This window comes from Callorhinchus milii, unplaced genomic scaffold, assembly GCF_018977255.1.
Source record: "Callorhinchus milii isolate IMCB2004 unplaced genomic scaffold, IMCB_Cmil_1.0 Scaffold23, whole genome shotgun sequence".
In the NCBI taxonomy this organism is placed as follows: Eukaryota; Metazoa; Chordata; class Chondrichthyes; order Chimaeriformes; family Callorhinchidae; genus Callorhinchus; species Callorhinchus milii.
The window spans coordinates 2192770-2213448 of record NW_024704764.1 but is presented as its reverse complement, the minus strand read 5'-3'; the positions used below and the strand labels follow the sequence as shown (position 1 = coordinate 2213448).

The window sequence follows — 20679 nt, the reverse complement described above, 5'->3', positions numbered from 1 at the left end:
CATTCATGGCCCTGCAAATTTAAAGTAACGTAAATAGTTACACACTAAAAAAACTTGAAATGGGGGACATGGGGGAGTTGGAGCTGTAGGTAAGGAGAGGGGCAGTCGATGGAGCAGGTAGTGGGTTTTATGTGGGTTATGATGGGTGTGATAGGAGAGGGGGAGATAGGTTCAAAGGTGTGGAGGGAGGGATGGATCAAGGCCAGGGTGTGATGGGGAGATGGGGAGGGGATAGCAGTTGGAAGGCAGATGCGGCTGAGGGGCTCCGCTCGATTATGGTCTCAAGGAAGTCCAGCATCTCCTCAAGTTAGAGTTGGAGAAGAGGATGGGCGAGGCATCACTGGGTGGGCGGAAGAGAAGAGGAGTCGGGGTTGTCCTTGACCTCCAAGATTATCTTGGAGTCGAAGGACAATTTAGCGGAGGTGAGAGTGGGGCAGTAAGTTTTGATGAGGTCCAGCCAGATCTGCTGATAGACCATTAGATTAGAGCCAGGTGCCTTCAGGTAGCGGAGGTGGATGGTCTCCCAGGGTGAATTGTGTGAGCAGGAGTTGGTTCGGGGGCTGAGGGGGGCAATCGGGAGTGGGGAAGAGGGAGTTGTGGAGGTGAGTGACCGAGGAGGAAAGGTCATTGTGGGAGAAAGCCGAGAAGGGAAGGAATTCAGATGACTCCAGGGGAAGGGAGAAGGAGTGGGGGGGAGATTTTGTTCCAGTTGCACAAAGGACTACAACAGGTCTGAGCCAACCCGACACAAACCAAATCTCAACTGCACTGAACCAAACCTGACAATATAATTGTGTATAATGATGATCAGACACACACAGCACCACCTCTGCACACAAGTCCCAATACAGATCCTGACCACACATAGCAACCAACCTAACCCTAATTACCCTTAACCCCTAACCCCAAACCCTAACCTCAAAACCCTAACCCAGTCCCTAACCCCAACCCTAAACCATCACCCACTAACCCCACCCCATCTCCTAACCCGACCCTGACCCCTAACGCAACCCTAAAACCCTTACCCAACCCTAAACCCCAAATCGTTAACTGTAACCCCTAACCCCCACACGCCTCAACCCTAAGTGTCAACCCTAACTCTAACCCTAATTGGCAATTAGTAACCCTAATCCCAGCCCAACCCTAACCCCCCCCCCCCCCACCCCCCCCCCCAGCCCTAAGAACTCTAACCTCTTCACCATTTGGATAGTGTTCTGTATCGCAGTTTTCAGTTTTTACTGTTGTTTCTATTTGAAAATAGAAATACAGTATATAAATTATAAACCTTGCATTTGATACAGCGCCTTATCATGTCGTCGAGACATCTCAAAGGGATCCACAGGATATATTGTAAAGTGTAGTGATTGTGTGTTTTGTGGGCGAAACGCGGCAGCCAATTGCGCACAGCAGTGTCCCAAAAACAGTCGTGGATTGAGTGACCAAATTATTTTTTTTTGGAGGATTATTACACCAGGAAAGCAATCCGCCAATTAACTAACAAGTGGGTTCCTACTTACTGCTAGTTAAACAGAGGCATATGGAGTAAGGTAAGTTGCCTATGGTTTCACCCCGCCCGGCTTTCACGACTGTTTGTGGGACACTGCTGTGCCCAACTGGCTACTGCATTTTGCCCACAAAGTACACAGTCACTCCACTTCACAATACATTCTGTGAAGCGCTTTGAGGCGTCTCAATGACGTGATAAGGCGCTGTATCAAATACAAGGATTATTATTGTTATGATGATGGTGATTCTATGATTCTATCTATGAACCAAGGTCTGTGGTGTCACAGGTGAGATGTGACCTCAGAATGGGACAGTCTTCCAAACGCAAGAGCCTGGAATGTTCCAGAATCCACTCCGATCAGCCTTCAAAGGAAAGACCGCGCTCCACGGGACTCCTATCTCTGTGCGTCAGGCTTCAAAGTGGAGAAGATGGGAGAAACGGCGAGCAAAGGAGAGATTAACAGCGAGAAGACTGACACGGAACAGAGGAAGAAAAGGAAGCAAAGAGGGAAACCAGCGAATACAAGTATAGTCCACACGGAAACCCGTCACCGTGATCAGCCGGGTGTCTGACACACACACATGGAAACCCGTCACCGTGATCAGCCGGGTGTCTGACACACACACACGCGGAAACCCGTCACCGTGATCAGCCGGGCGTCTGACATACATACACACGCACACGCGGAAACCCGTCACCGTGATCAGCCGGGCGTCTGACCCACACATGTGGAAACCCGTCACCGTGATCAGCCGGGTGTCTGACACACACACGTGGAAACCCATCACCGTGATCAGCCGGGTGTCTGACACACACATGTGAAAGCATGTCACCGTGATCAGCCGGGTGTCTGACACACACACGCGGAAACCCGTCACCGTGATCAGCCGGGTGTCTGACACACACACATGGAAACCCGTCGCCGTGATCAACTGGGTGTCTCACACACACGGAAACCCATCACCGTGATGAGCCGGTTGTCTGACATACACACACGTGAAAGCATGTCACCCTGGTCAGTCCGGTGCTCACAGTTCAGGCTGATGCTCCAGCGCAGTGCTGGGGGGAGAGACACAGCCCTGTATTCGGAGACGCCATACTTTTTGGATGAGATGTAAACCTCACTCTCTCCCGTCTGTGCCCTGTTCATGTGGACTTTAAAGATCTCCCGTGGCGCTGTCTGTGGGGGGAAGGGTGCGGGGGGGTGCAGGGATGGAGGGGAGAAGAGAAGGGAGTTACTTCCCCTCTCTCTCTCTCTATCCCGATGTCCTGGCCGACAGATAAAATCGATTGCCGGATCGCTTTCCGGTCACAATAATCCCTCAAAAAATAACAATTTGGTCACTCAAACACAACTACTTGTGGGATGCTGCTGTGCGTGTTTGGATACCGTGCGCTTCGCCCACACAGTACACAGTCACTACACTTTACAGTATATTATTAAATACTCCGAGATGCTGCCCCACATGAGGGCCACTGTATCAATGCAAGTTATAATAATCCTTTATTTGATATAGAGCCTTATTAAGTCTTTGAGACGTTTCAAAGTGCTGCACAGAATATATTGTGAAGTGAATTCACCGTATATTTCACGGGCGAAACACGGCAGCCAATTGACTATATATCTGGGATTATTAGCCCCGAAAAGTGATCCGCCAATCTACTAACAACCAGGTTCCACTTACTGCCGCGTAACCAGAGGCATGTTTTTGGAGTAAGGAAACTTGCCGGAAGTCTTTCCTGCCCGGGAATTGAACTGGGGTCCTCTCGCTTGTGAGGCTACGCTGCTGGACAAGTTGTTGTTGTTGAAAGGCTCTGTGTAAATGTAATTTGTTGTCGTTGTAAAGCTTTGAAGATGATTGTCAGCCACATGTGTCCGTCGCTGGTCACCACTTTCCTGTGGAGCAAACCTGAGGAGTTCCGTGTCACCAAGTTCTTCATGGGCTTCGGGTTGGGAGCCATGTTAGCCGTTGGTGAGTCCGTGCACAAAATCGCCAAACAACCAGCACAATGCTAATAGTGTGGTTAGCGCGCTCGTCTCGCAAGCGAGAGGACTCGGGTTCGATTCCCGGGTGGGGTGAAGCCTTAGCCAAGTTTCCTTACTCCACACACCTCTGTTTACCCAGCAGGAAATAGGAACTCGGTTGTTAGTTGATTGGTGGATTGCTTTCTGGGGGAAATAAGTGCTTTAATAAATATTTGGTCACGCAATCCACGGTTGTCTGTGGGACACTGCTGTGCGCAGTTGGCTGCCGCGTTTCGCCCAAAAAGTACAGAGTCATTACACTCTTACACCAATAATAATAATAATCCTTGCACTTGATACAGCGCCTTATCATTTTGTGGGAATATTTTGTGGGTGAAACTCGACAGCCAATTGCCCAGGGCAGTGTCCCACAAACAGCCGTGGATTGAGTGACCACATTATTATTATTAGTTTCTTTTTAAGGAATTATTACCCCAGGAAAGTGATCCGCCAATCGACTACTTATTGCTGGGTAAACAGAGGGTTGCGGAGTAAGGAAACTTGCCTAAGGTTTCGCTCGTGTCCGGGAATCAAACCCGGGTCCTCTCGCTTGCGAGGCGAGTGTGTTAACCCCGACATACACGAAATCGATCCGAGATCGGTGATAGATTATTGATTGTCGATGTATCCTGTCCTAGGTTTCTACTTTGTTTTGGTGGATAAATTGGATCTATTTGAAGAACACAAGTTTTACATACTTTGCGCCATGGTTTGTAAGTAACAACAACAACAACTCGCATTTACACAGAGCCCTCCACACAGTGCAGCCTCTCGTAGAGCTTAACAGTGACGGAGCCTGACTCCCGAGCCGGAGGGAGCGGGGAGGTGACCTTAAGCACGAAGAGGAGGTTCGCCAGGCGTGATCTGAAAGAGGGGAAGGAGAGGGCGAGGTGGAGGGATGGAGGGAGAGAGTGACAGAGTTTCGGGGAGCAGTGGCTGAAAGTGCAGCCGGCATTGGTGGAGCGGAGGGGACGAGGGATAAGCAGGAGGCCGGAGCCAGCCGGGCGGAGAGAGCAGGTAGTGAGTTGTGAGAAGTATCGGAGAGGTAGGGGAGGTGCCAGGGGCAGGAAAGGATTTGTAGACTGGTGAGAGGATCTTGAAATCGATCCATAATAATAATAATAATCCTTGTATTTGATACAGCGCCTTATCATGTCCTCGAGACGTCTCAAAGCTTCACAGGATAGACTGTAAAGTGAATTGACTGTAAAAATCTTGATGTTAAAGATTTTGAATTCTATCCTCTGGGGGGATGGGGAGCCAGTGGAGCCGAGCGAGGATGGGGGGTGATAGGATGTTGTGTTGTGTGTGTCTCAGGTGTGATGGGGCTGGGCTGGGCCGTGTCCGTGAGCTATCGCTGTGCGATCCTGATGATCCTTCCCAACATGCTGGGCTCCGAGGGGCGGACGTTCGTCCTGATGTTATTGGTGACCATCGTCATGCACGGTAAGTCTCCCTCTCTCTCCACCTCGCCTCGTTCCCTCTCTCTCCCCATCCTCTATTCCCCCCTCTCTCTCTCTCTCTCTCTCTCTCTCACTCTCTCCCCATCTCCAATTTCCTGGCTTCCCTACTTCGCTCTCTCTCTCTCTCTCTCTCTCTCTCTCCTTAACCTCCAATCCCCTCGCCTCCCTTCCCCTCTCACTCTACCAAGACTTGGAAGGGCAGACCAGTCACTCGGGCAGGGAATCCTCCCACTCAGCTCCCGTTATGCCTGGAAGCCAAAGCACGAATGGGTCGGGTGGTCGTAGCTGGATATGGCCTCATTGGTGTTGTAAAATTCTATGATTCGAAGTAAATAGCCAATTCGCTTTTGAAAGCTACAATCGAATCTGCTTCCTTGCATTCGGCATTATCACGACATTGATACGTCTCAGGTCCTCTCGCTTGTGAGACGAGCGCGGTGACCACTACCCTACAGGGCTCCCACAACTCGCTGGATTCAAAACGTTTTCCCTCTTCTCCCTTCTGGTTCTTTTGATAAGCGCTCGCCTGGCAAGTGAGAGACCCGGGTTCGATTCCCGGGCAAGGTGAAACGTTCGGCAAGTTTCCTCGCTCCACACCTCTCTGTTTACCTATCAGTGAGTAGGAACCCAGTTATTAGTCGATTGGCAGCTTGTTTTCTAGGGGTAATAATCCTCCCCCCCCACCCCCCACAAATTACACAATCAATTCACTTTACAGTAAATTCTGTGAAGTGCTTTGAGATGTTTCAAAGACGTGATAAGTCACTACATCAAATGCAAGGGTCATTATTATTATTGTTGTTTATTGTCCCCAGGTCCGGTGGCTAACATTGAGAAGAACGTTGAGATTGTGGGTAACTCTGTGGCTTGCACGGTGGAACTACAGATTAACCACACCAAGAAATTGTGGAAAATCATGCAGGAACCTCTCAAGAAAGTCCTCAAAGACATGAAGGTGAGAACGGAGAGATAAAATCTGTGCTCCCTCTCTCTCACTCTCTCCCCACCTCCACTCCCCTCGCCTCGTCTCGCTGCTTCCCACTCTCACTGATGACAACAACAACAACAACTTGCATTTACACCGCGGCCCCTCACACTGGGTAACATCCCAGAGCGCTTGACAGTGGGGCGGAGCCTGACCTCAAGCCGGGGAGTGGGGGGGGAAGGTGAAGGTCGAAGAAGAAGGTCTTCGGATCCGACCAGAAGATGTGGAAGGAAGGGGAAAGGCGGAGGAAGAGAGGAGGAGAGTTCCAGAGTCTCGGGGGCGTAGAGGCTAAAAGCACAGACACCGATGGTGGAACAGAGGGCACGAGGACAAGCAAGAGGCAACACACCCAACCCCTCTCCCCAAAGTATGGGTGTAAAGTCTTGCACGACAATAATAATCCTTGCATTTGATATAGCGCCTTATTATGTCTCAACGCGCTTCACAGAATACACTGAAAAGTGGATTGATTGTATATTTGTTGGCAAAATGCAGCAACCAATTGGCCCAACAGTGTCCCACAAACAGCCGTGGTGTAGTGTAGTGGTTAGAGCACTCAACTCGGAGGCGAGAGGACCGGGTTTCAATTCCTGAGCAGGGCTAAACCTTAGGCAAGTCTCCTTTCTCCAAACTCTCAAACGAAATTAAAAATAATACTAATAACAAATTTGGTCACCCAGTCCACGACTGTTTGTGGGACACTGCTGTGCGCAATTGGCCTACTGCACTTCTTCCACAAAATCTCTGTGAAGCGCTTTGAGACGTCTCAAAGACTAAAGGCGTTGTGTCAAATAGAAAAATTATCATTATTAGTATTATTATTGAGTGACCAGATTATCATTATTTTGGAGGAACAATTACCCCCGGAAAGCGATCTGCCAATCGACTAAGAACCAGGTTCCGACTTACTCCTGGATAAACAGAGGAGTGTGGAGTAAGTAAAATTGCCTAAGGTTTCGCCCCACCCGGGAATCGAACCCGGGTCCTCTCGCTTGCGAGGCGAGCGCGCTAACCGGTAGGCTACGGGAAACTCCAATGGAATGGCTTTTTACCTTTCTTTCCTGCAGAAAAACAGCGACATGTTTGGAAAAGAAACCGACGATGTGCAGAAGAAATTCCATGCAGTGAACGATCAGATCATATCCAAGGAGGGATTCAAGGAAAATAGCGGATCTGTGGGCAATGGCAGACACCTCAGCACACAGAGCTTGTTCGAACTTAAAACCAAGATGCGATGTGACTGTGAGTGTCTCTCCTCTCTCCCATAACATACCGGTTAGTGCGCTCGCCTCGCACCCCAGAGGACCAGGGTTCGATTCCCGGAACCTGGTTGTTTGTCGATTGGCGGATCACTTTCAGGGGCTAATAATAAAAATAATAATAATTTGGACACTCAATCTACTACTGTTTGTGGGACATTGGTGTGTGCAATTGGCTGCCGTGTTTTGCCCACAAAATGCACAGTCACTACACTTTACAGTATATTCGGTGAAGCGCTTTGAGACGTCTTGATGATGTGATAATGCGCTGTATCAAATGCAAGGAATATTCTTATAATAATTATTATTTCCTTTCCTCAGTTATTGTTGATTTGGGAATCCAGCGATGTCGAAAGTGGTTTGACATTAAATACGTAGCGTGTATGAGGAAACTTGTCATTCCTCTCTTCAATCATCTTTTCTGTCTTCCAATGACGTTTAAATTCCTGTGTAACATCGTGAAGTGTAAGTATTTCTTTTGTTGGTCAGCCGGGTGTCTGGTCCACGTGGAAATCCGTCACTGTGATTATCCGGGTGTCTGACACACATACACCTGGAAACCTGTTACCGCGAATAATAATAATAATAATAATTTGGTCACGCAATCCACGACTGTTTGTGGGACAATCCTGTGCGCAATTGGCTGCCACGTTTTGCCCAGAAAATATATACAATCAATTAACTTTACAGTATATTCTGTGATGCGCTTCAAGCAGCTCAATGATGTGATAAGGCGCTCTATCAAAAGCAAGGATTATTATTACTTATTATAATTAGGATTATTATTACAGTGCTGATTATTATACATATTATTACAGTGAATATTGTTATTAATAATGTTTCTAATTATGGTGATTATTATTATATTATTACTGGTATTATTATTACAGTGATGACACCCTGGTGCAGGGATCGAATCCCAGTGGATGGAAACTTTGGTCAGCTGTACGACAAAGTGAACAGCTCCGTCAGCAATCTCAACAACAATTTCAAGGCAGAAATGGCCATCACTGTGAGTAGTGAATGGGGCATCTCTCCTTCTCCTCCCAACCTCCCTCCCTCCCTCCCTCCCTCCCTCTCCTTATCCCAACAGCACCCAACACACAACAACAACAACAACAGCAACAACATAATGACATTTACACAGCGAGGGACATTCAGGGATTTGGATCCGAGCTGGGGGTTGGGATCAGGAGGGGCGGAGGGCAGGGAGTGTGGGGGATAGGAGGGGGCACGAAGATACAGTCATAATAACATAAGAACAAGAGGAGGCCATTCAGCCCCTCCTGCCTGTTCCATCATTCTGTTAGATCACGGCTGATCTGTACCTCAACTCCAATTACCTGCTTTTGCCCCATATCCCTTGATACCCCGATGTAACCGAGATCAACAGGTCAGTTTTGAAAAGGAAGGTGTTGAGACAGGCCTGAAGGAGGCGAGGGAGGGGGCGAGGCAAAGGGGCTGTGGGATGGAGTCCCAGAGGGTGGCGGATGGGGAGCCAGTGGAGCCAGGCGAGGGTGAGGTTGAAAGGGTCACGGAGATGGTGCGGGAGCGGACATGACCTGCAGAGTTGTGAATAATGTGCAGCTTGTGGAGGGATCAGTTGGAAAGGCGGACAAGCAGGAAGTTAGCGTAACAAACTTCATCTCCAGATCGCACAGTCACTACACTTCACAGTCGATCCTGGGAGCGTCATTGAGGTGCCCACACGATGTGAAAGGCACCGGGTCAGATGCAAGGATTATTGCTGCTGTTATTATTATTGCGATCTGTGAATTTGATCCGGGAGCTTATCATGTCGCTGAGGCATCTCAAAGCGCTTACCAGGATTCACTGTAAGTGTAGTGACTGTGTGTTTTGCGTGCAGCTGAACTGCGCACAGCGACGTCCTTGCAAACAGTCGCGAAGCAAGCGAGCGGTTTTATCCGTCGGCAATCCGCCAAATACATTTGGCCATTCACTCCATGGCTGTTCGTGTGTGGACATTGCCGTTCGCAAATTGGCTAATTGCAAATTGCCGCGTTTCACCCTCAAAGTACACAGCAACATTCAGTATTAAACATTAAAAATTGATGTACCAAATGCACAATTATTGTTATGATGAGTTGTTGTGTGCTGTTGTTATTATTGTTTTAAATATTATTAATATGAATACGCACAGGAATTATCATTGTAAATTGTTGGGCACTCTTGAATTAAACTTAAATATTGCTGTACGAAATGCAAGAATTATTGTGATGATGAGTGGTTGTTGTTGTTGTTGTTGTTGTTGTTGACCTCTCTGGTCTCTTGACAAGCTCTCTGGGATGCTTAAGAGGCAAGAGACGCCATCGGTCAACTGGGATGCAACAGCAGTGTGATGTTGTTGCGTCTGTGCAGAGTATGGTGCAACAGGAGTCTATTGTAGGAGCCAACTTCAGCAAAGCGCAGGTCACGGAGACACTACGAAAGGAGCTGATTAAGAAGAAAGATTTGCTGAACTCCATCGTCGATATCATCACCTTAATCCTCTCCTGCACCTTCGCCATTTTATTCATCTCGTGAGTTTCCCCCGATTTATCTCTCGTTGTTTTGCTCTGACACACGTGGAAACCCACCACCGGGCTTTAGAGTATCCCAACCGAACCAAACCGAGAATTCCATTCATCCCAACTACACATGGAAATTTCCAGAGAGAGTGTGGATGGACAGCGAAGAGGAGCTTTGCTGCGTCTCTAACTTTTCACATCACTCCCACCCTCGCTCGCCTCCACTGGCTCCCCATCCCCCAGAGGATTGATTTCAAGATCCTCATCCTCACCTACAAGGCCATTCACGGCCTCGCTCCCTCCTACCTCTCCAACCTACTATCCCCTACCTACCTGCCCGTACCCTCCGTTCCTCTGGCTCCGGTCTGCTCCACGTCCCCCGCCCCAACCGCCCTACCATCGGTGGTCGGGCCTTCAGCCTCTCAGCCCCGAGGCTCTGGAACTCCATCCCCCAGTGCCTTCGCCGCTTCCTCCCTTTCCTCCTTCAAGGCCGGTCTCAAAACCTTTCTCTTTGACCGAGCCTTCAGCTCCCCTCTCGACTCTCTTCCCCCTCCTCGCTCCCTCCCTTCCCTCCCCTCACCCTGACCATTTCCCCCTTCCTTGTTCCCTCCCTTCCCTCCCCTCACCCTGACCATTTCCCCCTCCTCTCTCCCTCCTTCCCTCCCCTCACCCTGACCATTTCCCCCCTGCTCGGGTCATGACCCAACTGTGCAGCGCCTTGGGACGTCCTCCTGACGTGAAAGGCGCTTTATAAATGGAATCTTGTTGTTGTTGTTGCTGTTGTTGTTGTTGTTGTTGTTGTAACTCACTTATTCTCTTTCGCTTTCAGTGCTTTTCTCTACACGAGAAATTACAACAATGACATCCGCTTTGACAACGTTTATATTAGTAAATACTTTCGGCAGATTGACTCTCGGCGAAAAGCAATGGTGAGCTCCACGATCCACAAACAGCGACACTTGCACTTATTATAGCGCCCTCCAAACAGGGCAGCGTCTCAGAGCACTTAACAGTGGCGGAACCTGACTCTGAGCCTTCCCCCCACCCCCCTTCCCACCACCAACCCTCCCCACCCCTCAGTGTGTGTCAGCCCGGCTCAGTGTGCGTGAGGCTGGTTCAGTGTGTGTCAGCCCAAGTTGTCGTTGTTGTATAGTAATTCTTATGGTCTTGTGTTCCAGAACAGGAAGCACCTCCTCCCATTCAAGAAAGCTGAACGCCCCAACGTCATCTTTCCCTGGCAACGAAAGGTCCACAGTGCGGAGATGAGGAGTTTGGTGAGTGAGCGACTCCCAGTTGATAGCGCTCTCAGCTCTGCGTTTTTACAACAACAACCTGGACCTGGGTTCGATTCCCGAGCAGGGCGAAATGTTCAGCAAGTTTCCTTACTCCACACGCCTCTGTTTGCCTAACCCTCCTGTTAGTCAATTGTCAGATTGCATTCCGGGGGTAATAATAATAATTATTCCAGAATTTCGGGAATAATAATATTATTATTATAATAATAATTATTACCGAAAGAAGACCACGGTCCATCCACTTCACCTTCCACCATCCTGGCAGTCGCTTGACATGTTGTGTCCCCAAACTATATACAGTATCCCCAGATATTATTTTCTAAAGAACATAATTCTCTATAAGAACGCACTGCCTGAAAGGTGGTGAAAGCAGGACAGGCAGATAAAGCTGTTAAAAAAGCCTACGGGATACTCGGCTTTATAAATAGGGGCATAGAATACAAAAGTCAGGAAGTTATGATGAACCTTTATGTAAAACACTGGTTAGGCCTCAACGAGAGACTTTGTTCAGTTCTGGGCCCCACACTTTAGGAAAGATGTCAAGGCATTGGAGAGGGTGCAAAGGAGATTTACCAGAATGGTACCAGGAATGGTGGACTTCAGTTATCAGGAAAGGCGAGAGAAGCGAGGGTTATTCTCCTTGGAACAGAGAAGGTTAAGAGAAGAGATGAGGCGACACAATTGTCCGAATGGCCTCTTTCTGTGCTGTATAATTCTATGATTCTATGAAATCGATGTATTGTTATTCTCTGTCTCTGTCTCCCTCACCTTGCGATGATGATAATAATTGACATTTCGCCATCTTGCAGGTTCTGGGTTTGCTGCAGTGTGTCCCACAGATTATTCTAGTTATTGTGCTGTTTGTGTTAGACTGGCTGCTCTACACCATGTTAGACATCATCCAGAGACACAGTTACATCGAGTATAACTTTGGGGGTAAGTGACTCGACAATAAATATCCCAGACCCGGACTGCAGTCAATCAGTAATCAATATTCCAGGACTGCAACCGCTCTGTGATCAACAAGTGACATGCTGTGTTGTAGTGGTTTAGTGCTCACTCACAAGTGAGAGGACCTGACTTTGATTCCCAGACGGGGCAAAACTTTAGGCAACAATCCTTACTGCACACATGAGGAGAGACTAAGTAACTCGGGCATGTTCACGCTGGAAAAGAGAAGGTTGAGAGGCGATATGATTGCTGTCTTTAAGGTTCTGAAGGGGCAAAGCAACATAGATCATGACAGACTGTTTCAACTTGTCCAGAATAGTAAAACCAGAGGACACAGCCTCTGAAGGGATAAATTCAGAACAAATCTTCGGAAACACTATCTCATTGAGAGAATAGTGAACCTGTGGAACAGGCTCCCTCTGGGGAGACGGCTGAAGCAGGAACTGTTGATTCTTTCAAACACAGATTAGATAGTTTTCTTTTAGGAAATAACATTATGGGATATAGCACATAGGTAGTTCGGGATATATGTGCATGTGCCTGCCAGGAAGGTGGAAGGCGAACTAGATGGACCTTGGGCTTTTTTTCGCCTAGAATTTCTCACGTTACTTAATAACCCACGACTTATTGATCCAGTTGACAATTGGCTGCCGCGTTTCACCCACAAAATGCACAATCGCTACGCTTTATACAGTATATTTTGTGAAACTCTTTGAGAATTCTTGACTATGCTTTATAAGGCACTGCATCAAAGCAAGGATTATTATTATATGACTATTGATTATTATTTATTGTGTTTAGAATTACTAATGATGATTGTTGATCATATTTATATTTGATGTTAACAATAATAATAATCCTTGCATTTGATATAGCGCCATATCACGTCGATGAGACGTCTCAAAGCGCTTCACAGAATATACTGTAGAGTGCATTGACTGTAAATTTTGTGGGCGAAACGCGCAGCCAATTGCACACAGCAGTTTCCCATAAACAATCGTAGATTGAGCGACCAATTTTTGGAGGGATTATTACACTCTGAAAGCAATCTACCAATCGCCTAACAACCAGGTTCCTACTTACTGCTAATAAACAGAGGTGGGTGTGGGGAGTAAGGAAACTTGCCTAAGGTTTCGCCCTGCCCGGGATTCGAACCAGAGTCCTCTTGCTTGTGAGCCGAGCACTCTAACCACTAAACTACAGGACTCCAGTCAATCAGTGATCAATAACCCTGGACTGTAGTCAATTGATGATCAATAACCCCATTCGCCCAAAAAACACAGAGTCACTGCACTTTACAGTATATTCTTTGAAGGGCTTTGAGACGTTGCGACGACGTGATAAGGCGCTTTATCAAATGTAAGGATTATTATTATTAATAATAACAGGAGGCTCTCTCTCTCTCTCTCTCTCGGTCTGTTCTGTCTGTTCACCTGCAGAGAGCCATCACTTGGAGATCACAGTGGAAGGCACCTCATTACTGGCTAATCTGATCCGAAAAGCCGTCTCTGCCTTTAACACCACACTTGACATTCAGATGGAGTCAAACAACCTGCGTAAGTCAGAGGCTCGTTATAATCACCCACAAAATACACAGTCGCCACACTCTACAGTATATTCTGTAAAGGACTTTGAGATGTCTCAACGATGTGATAAGGCGCTGTATCAAATGGAAGGATTATTGTTATTATTGTTATTATTATCACATGTTGAGACGTCTCAAAGCGCTTTACAGGATATGCTATAAGTTGCTTCAGTGTATATATATATATATATAAGCAACTGGCTGCCGTGTTATGCCCACAATATACACAGTCACTCCACTTTTTCAATATGTTCCGTGAAGCTCTTTGAAACATGTGATAAGGCGCTATATCAAATGGGTTTGATTCCCGGACGGGGCAAAACATTAGGCGTGTTTTCTTGCGAGGCGAGTGCTCTTAACCACCACGCTACAGGACTCCACCACATTATTAGTATGGTGATGAAGATGATGAAGATGATGATGATGCCATCTCCTCTCAGGCTGTCTTCCTGTCCCGGAGAAGATGCTGAATTTCACCATTGCCGCAACCATCATCCCCCTCATCGCCGTCATATTATTTTGCTTCCTTCAAATCTATGTCTTCAGGACTCGCAGGGTCATAGCAGCTTTCTACTTTCCTAAGGTATGTGTATCAGCCTGTGTTTGCCTCTGCATTTCACCCTCTCTCTACCACTCCATCGTGCCCTTTCTCTGTCAGTCTCTCCCTCTCCTTCTCACCCTCTCTCTATCAGAGAGTCCGATAGTGCAGCGGTTAGAGTACTCGCAAGGGAGAGCACCTGGGTTCAACTCCCGGGCGGGAGTTTCCTTACTCCACACGCCTCTGTTTACCAAGCGGTAAGTCGGAACCTGCTTATTAGTCGATTGGCAGATCGCTTTCCGGGCGTAATAATCCCTTCAAAAATCGAATAATAATAATCTGGTCAGTCAATCCACGACTGTTTGTGGGACACTGCTGTGCGCCATTGGCTGTCGTGTTTCGCCCGCAAAATATACAGTTAATACATTTTACGATATATCCCGTGAAGCACTTTAAGACGTCTCGAAGACGTAATGAGGCGATATATCAAATGCAAGGATTATTATTACCAGTTTCTCTCCCACAATCTCTCTCTCGCGCTCTCACTCACTGTATCAGTCTCTCCCCCTCCATCTCTCTCGCTCTCTTTCTCTCTATCAGTATTTCCCCCTCTGTCACGCCCTCTCAGTCTCTACCACTCCATCGCGCCCTCTCTCCATCAGTCTCACCCTCTTCGTTTCGCACCTTCTCTTTGGCTGGGTGTGCTGGATAGTTGCGCGTGTGTGTGGGGGTGGGAGGGTGGGGGGTGGGGGCAGATGGGGGCTAATGTACTGAACCCCTTCCCTCCCCCATGTCTTTCAGAGAGAGAAACAGAGAGTGCTTTTCCTGTATAATGAGTTCCTACGAAAGCGAATGGCTTATGCTGAAATCCAGCGAAAGAGAGTCATAATTAGAGCCAGGAGACGTGAGCTTTGGGTAAGTCAATGTGTGGGGTTAGAGCACTCGCCTCGCAAGCGAGAGGACCTGGGTTCGATTCACCGGGCAGGGCGAAACCTTAGGCAAGTTTCCTTACTCCACACGCCTCTGTTTACCTCGCAACGTGTAGGAACGCGGTTGTCAGTTGATTGGCGGATTGCTTTCCGGGGGTAATACTCTCCAAATAAATAAGTATATAATGCTAAGGATTTGGTCACTCAATCCACGGCTGTTTGCGGGACACTGCTGCGTGCAATTGGCTGCCGCGTTTCACCCACAAAATATACAGTCAATTCACTTATAATTCAACAAATATACAGTTGTGGATTGAGCAACCGTACTATTTTTTTTGTATGGAAATACCATGAATGTTTATTGATTATGTGTCTATTGGTCGCTAATGCTTATTGATTATATATGTAGTTACAGTTAATGAGTATTGATTATGTGTGAGTGGGTGGGTCAGTGTGTGTGTAGGGCTGTGGTTATCGATTATGGTTCAATTTGCTGTTAATAATTATTGATTATCTTTCTATTTGCCCGTTAACGATTATTGATTATTGATTATATCTTCCTATGAGCAGAAGCTGCGAGGCCTGGCTGGCTTCCTCCATCGGCACTTGCCGTGGCTCAGGGGGTGTCTGCGCCGCCATTGCCTGGTGTGTCAGGAGAGCGAGACGCCTGCCTCCTACCACTGCCCCACCCCACAATGCGGAGCTATCTACTGCCCCTCGTGCTGGGATGACCTCAGGCGCTACTGCTTTGCCTGTATGCCCTTCCAGGAGTTCATCTCAGAGTCCAGTGACAACGAGAACGATGCAGTGTATAGGAGCTAACGCTCCCCTCAACCAAACACTGCCCGCAGCCCCCCACCCCCCACAACAACATCCGCGCACACTGAACCCACCCTAACACACACACGCACACACACGCACACACTGCCCCCCACTCCCACAAACACTGAAGCCACTCAACACACACACACACAAACACTTACACACACACCGACACACACACACACGCACACTGCCGCCCCCCACCCCCGAGCACAAACACTGCCCACACACACACTGTCCCCCTCCCACACACACTGCCCAACCCCCCTCCCACACACACACAACCCAAAATGTATATTTATTGGCAGATAGAATATGTCTACGCTCATCTCAATAAAGAAACGATTCCCGTGACAGTACGCGGAAAGGCAACTCATTAATATCCTGTTAAGAGGACAGTTACAAGGTAGACCCCTCCCTATTCCTTTCCTCCACCCTTTCCCCCCCACCCGCGCTCGCCCCCCTTTTATGGGGAATGCGGGCAGGTTAACAACACACACAGCGCACATTTTTTGGGGGGACGCTCCCTTGAAACACAATGGGGGAAACACCCGTGTGCACTATGTACAGGTGCCCCCCATGCCCCCCACCCCGCGCACACCCCGCTAGATCAGGGATTAACTCCCTCCCTGCCGCTCCCCCATTTATGGGGGGGGGACACAGCCAGACATACATACATTTTCGGGACCTTCTTCGGTTACACAGCGAGCGTTCCTCTGTACGTTACGTGGTTACACATGTTTACGCGGTTACACACGCTGGTGTGTTACCCGCTGAGCGTGCCCTGATGCCACCCTCGCCCCTGGTAGGGACCCTAGTGGGTGGGGATGCGAGGCCGATGTGAGTGTGGTGAGCCCAGGAGCGGCTCCGGCTGGGATCAGGCACCATCTGGACTTTGCCGCGGCTGGGACGAGCTTCAGCGTGCCCCTCAGCACCGAGCCCCCGGTCCTAGCGTGGGCGAGCCTGAGGCAGGCCGACTCCGAAACCTCGTCCCGCTGGAAGCCATCAGGTTTCGGGAGCCAAAGGGCCTCTTTCACGATTGATGATCCTCCAGGCCACTCACTGTGGGCCTCACTGAAGCTGTGGGTGTGGTTGGGAGTCCCCGGGAAGAGGACGTACGGCATTGAGTGCAGTGACAGCCGGTCCCCAGGGATAAACCGCAAGAGAAGCCATTCTACCTGTTTCCAAACCGCCTTCGTGTACCAACACTCCAGGAGGAGTTGGTCTATGGTCTCCGTGCTTCTGCAGCCGGCTTGAGGGCAGCGCTGACTGGACAAGGCCTCGACTGTGCGTGAAAGCCCTAATGGGGAGGGGAGGGGAAGGTCTTCTCATGGCCGACCAGGTGGTTGTTGGACAGGACTGGCGATGAGGGGTTCCGCCAAACGAGGTTGCCGGTCAACGCATGATCGGGGCTGTCCTCTCCCTCTTTCTGACAGTTTCCACCACCTGACGCGCGGACCACTCGGTGATTGCACGTGAGTCTGGGATGAGTGTCTGCGATGGGGAGGCTGCAATGGGGGGGCTGGGACGCACTGTCCCAAATTCTAACCCCTCACCCTAACCGTAATTGGCCTAACCCTAAACCACAACCCTAATCCTAAACCCCAAACCTAACCCTACATCCTAACCCCTAAACCCAACCCTAATTACCCTAAGCCTAAACCCCAACCTCAACCCCAACCCTAATTGGCTTAAAGCTAACCCCAATCCCCAAACTAAACCCGTTATCCCCAACCCCTAACCCTAACCGTAATCCGAAACCATAACCCCAAACCCTAACTACCCTAACCCTAATTGGCCTAACCCTAAACCACAACCCTAATCCTAAACCCCAAACCTAACCCTAAATCCTAACCCCTAAACCCAACCCTAATTACTCTAAGCCTAAACCCCAACCCTAATTGGCTTAAAGCTAACCCCAATCCCTAAACCAATCCCGTTTTCCCCAACCCCTAACCCTAACCGTAATCCGAAACCATAACCCCAAACCCTAACTACCCTAACCCTAATTGGCACCCCTCCCCTACACACACCCTTCCCTACACACACTCACATACCCTGCCCTACTCTACAGGCTCCAGCCAGCTCCACACGCCCCAGCCTAGCTGCTCCACTATGTGGTGATCGGGCCTTCAGCCTTTTTGCCCCCACCCTCTGGAATTCCATCCCGGAGCCCGTCTGCCTGCCCCCCCCCCCCGCCTTGCCTCCATCAAGGACCATCTTAAGTTTTTCCTTTTCGACCACGTCTTCGGTTATCTGAGTGGTGAAAACAGGACGAGCTAAGAAAAATAAAATTAAAATACACATTTTGTGTGCTTTTTTGTGTAAATGATAATAATCCTTGCATTTGATATAACGTCTTTGCATGGTTTCAGATGCCTCAAAGCACTTCACAGAATAGGTTGTGTATAACGTGTAGTGACTGTGTATTTTGTGGGCAAAATGTGGCAGCCAATTGCACATAGCAGTGTCCCACAAACAGTCGTGGATTGAGAGACCACATTTTTGGGGGGGAGGGAAAAATAACATAACATAACATGTAGGAGCAGGAGTAGGCCATTCGGCCCCACCATTCAATCATGGCTGATCGTCTAATCTAACACTAGCTAATAAAATGCAGGCACAAGTCCAGTGAAGAAAAGAACTTGCTTCTTTGCGTTGAAACATCTCAAAAGCTTGACAGTAAATGTTAATTGCCACCATCGGTGGGAGAGATTTCTGCTCTCTGGAACCCCTTCCCAGAGCCCCTCTGCCTCACCCCTTCCCTCCCCACCTTTGAAGCCCACTTTAAGACCTATCTTTTCAACCGTGCCTTTGGTCACACCATTCCCAGAATGCTGACGATTGTAATCAGTCTCTGTAAACCCTCTGTCTTGCTCTTATTAATAATAATGACACATGCAGTATTAAGAAGCCAGAACTGTCAGTGCGAATGTCAGGAATATAGATGTACCTTTGTGGTACTGAAAGAGCAGAGATGATTTACATAGAGATTCGAGAAATTACATCTATATTGTAAACACAGTGTCTGACATTGAGAGAGCTAAACACACTGTGCAGGGATTAACACTGTCTGTCAGCCTGGCTCAGTCAGAGTCAGGGTTTGGGTCCACATTGGGTCTTTGAAGTCAGGGTCTAAGGCTGACACTCTCGTGCAGTGTTGGGGGAGTCCTGAATTGTTGGAGGTGCTGTCTTTGGGATGAAACATGAAACTGAGGTCCCATCTGTGCCTGTTCAGATGGATGTTGAACTATACTCATCCTGCAAAGTGGAGGGTATATTTGTATATTTGAAGGTGAACGAGGCAGCCAATTTGCACCAATGTCCCACAAACAGCCATGAAGCGAATGACCAATGTACACCTGGTGTCATGTTGGCAATGACACCGGGAGAAAACTCCCTTCTGTTTTCATATAGTAGATGTTAGAGATCCCATGGGACTAAAAACGAGAAGGGAATTTCTCCCATTTTCTTGGCCACAATTCCCCCACATAAAATTGGACATTCGCATCATGACCGTTCTGTGGGACGTTGCTGTTTGCAAATTGGCTGCTGGGTTTGCCTACAAAATACAGACTCTACACTGCATCCCGTGAAGCGCTTTGGGAAGTTCGACAGCATAATAAGTCACCGTAGCAAATGCAAGGATTATCATTACCTGAATCCACTTCCCGCCCACTCAGTCTATGAAGCTCGTTTTCACTGAGGAGAGAAGAAAAAACAGAATTTATCTGCAATTAATGAATAATTGCAGGAATGAGGAATGATGCTGAGAATGAAATTGTGATAATTACAGAAATGAATGGGCCTTACTTTGCCACATTAATTATTGATTATTAATTATTAACAGCAATGACAGTTAGGGATCTCACACACTCAGGCCTACTGATCAATAATTAACAAAAAAGACACAATCTAGGGTAATAAATGGGGCTGGTTTTCAATGTAATATTTCACCCACTTTTCTTCACCCCCCCCCCCCCCCCCAAGCTCCTCTTCGCACAGAGCATCCGAGTGAGTTTTACAACAAGATCAACAACAACAACAAGATTCCATTTATTGAGCGCCTTTCGCGTCGGGAGGACGTCCCAAGTTTTAGATCATAATAGTAATCCTTGCATTTGATATTATCCCATAAAGATATTATCCCATGAAGCGATCCGGCCTGCTTCACGTCCCCCGCCTCGCTAGGCCCACTATTGGTGGGTGGGCCTTCTGCCACTCTGCCCCCACCCTCTGGAACTCCATCCCGCAGTCCCTCCGCCTCTCCCCCTCCCTTGCCTCCTTCAAGACCCGTCTCAAGACCCTCCTCTTTGACCGTGCTTTCAATATTCCTGCTCCCCACCCCCGCCTGCCCTCCACCCTCCCTGACTCGTGAAAGGCACTTTACAAATGTAATTTTGTTGTTGTTGTTGATATACCGCCTAATCACATTGGAAATGTCTCAAAGGGCTTCACAGGATTTATTGTAACGTGGAGTAACAATAATTTTGTTAGTAATAACAATCCTTACCTTTGATACACAATACAAAATTGCAATTGTGAAGCGCGTTTCATGTCGCGAGGACACCACAAGGCGCTGAACAGGATTAGGACCCGAGCTGGTGGGGGCTGGGGATTAGGGAGGGCAGAAGGCAGAGAGGGTAGGAGGGTGGCCGAAGGCGTGGTTGAAGAGGAGGGTCTTGAGACGTGCCTTGAAGGAGGCGAGGGAGGGAGCGAGGTGAAGGGACTGTGGGATGGAGTTCCAGAGGGTGAGGGCAGAGGGGCCGATGGTGGAGCCGGTCAAGCAGG

The 20679-nt window shown here is 48.5% G+C and overlaps 1 protein-coding gene across 1 annotated transcript; it reads left to right on the top strand.

Moving 5' to 3' along the window:
- Positions 1–1935: 1935 nt before the first annotated feature.
- Positions 1936–16000, top strand: dcst1 (DC-STAMP domain containing 1). Its single transcript, XM_042343435.1, has 16 exons — positions 1936–2032; positions 3355–3480; positions 4172–4246; positions 4851–4979; positions 5812–5951; positions 7049–7223; positions 7562–7705; positions 8131–8252; positions 9620–9780; positions 10598–10697; positions 10947–11042; positions 11873–11999; positions 13454–13570; positions 14040–14182; positions 14939–15052; positions 15637–16000. The coding sequence occupies exons 1-16, from the start codon at positions 1936–1938 to the stop codon at positions 15886–15888; spliced, it is 2118 nt and encodes a 705-aa protein (XP_042199369.1). The 3' UTR covers positions 15889–16000.
- The last annotated feature ends 4679 nt before the right edge of the window (positions 16001–20679 follow it).

Coding starts and splice junctions, on each gene's coding strand:
- dcst1 (XM_042343435.1), top strand. CDS start 1,936: ATGGGAGAAACGGCGAGCAAAGGAGAGATTAACAGCGAGAAGACTGAC. Junction 3,481..4,171: donor GGGAGCCATGTTAGCCGTTG/GTGAGTCCGTGC, acceptor ATCCTGTCCTAG/GTTTCTACTTTGTTTTGGTG. Junction 10,698..10,946: donor ACTCTCGGCGAAAAGCAATG/GTGAGCTCCACG, acceptor CTTGTGTTCCAG/AACAGGAAGCACCTCCTCCC.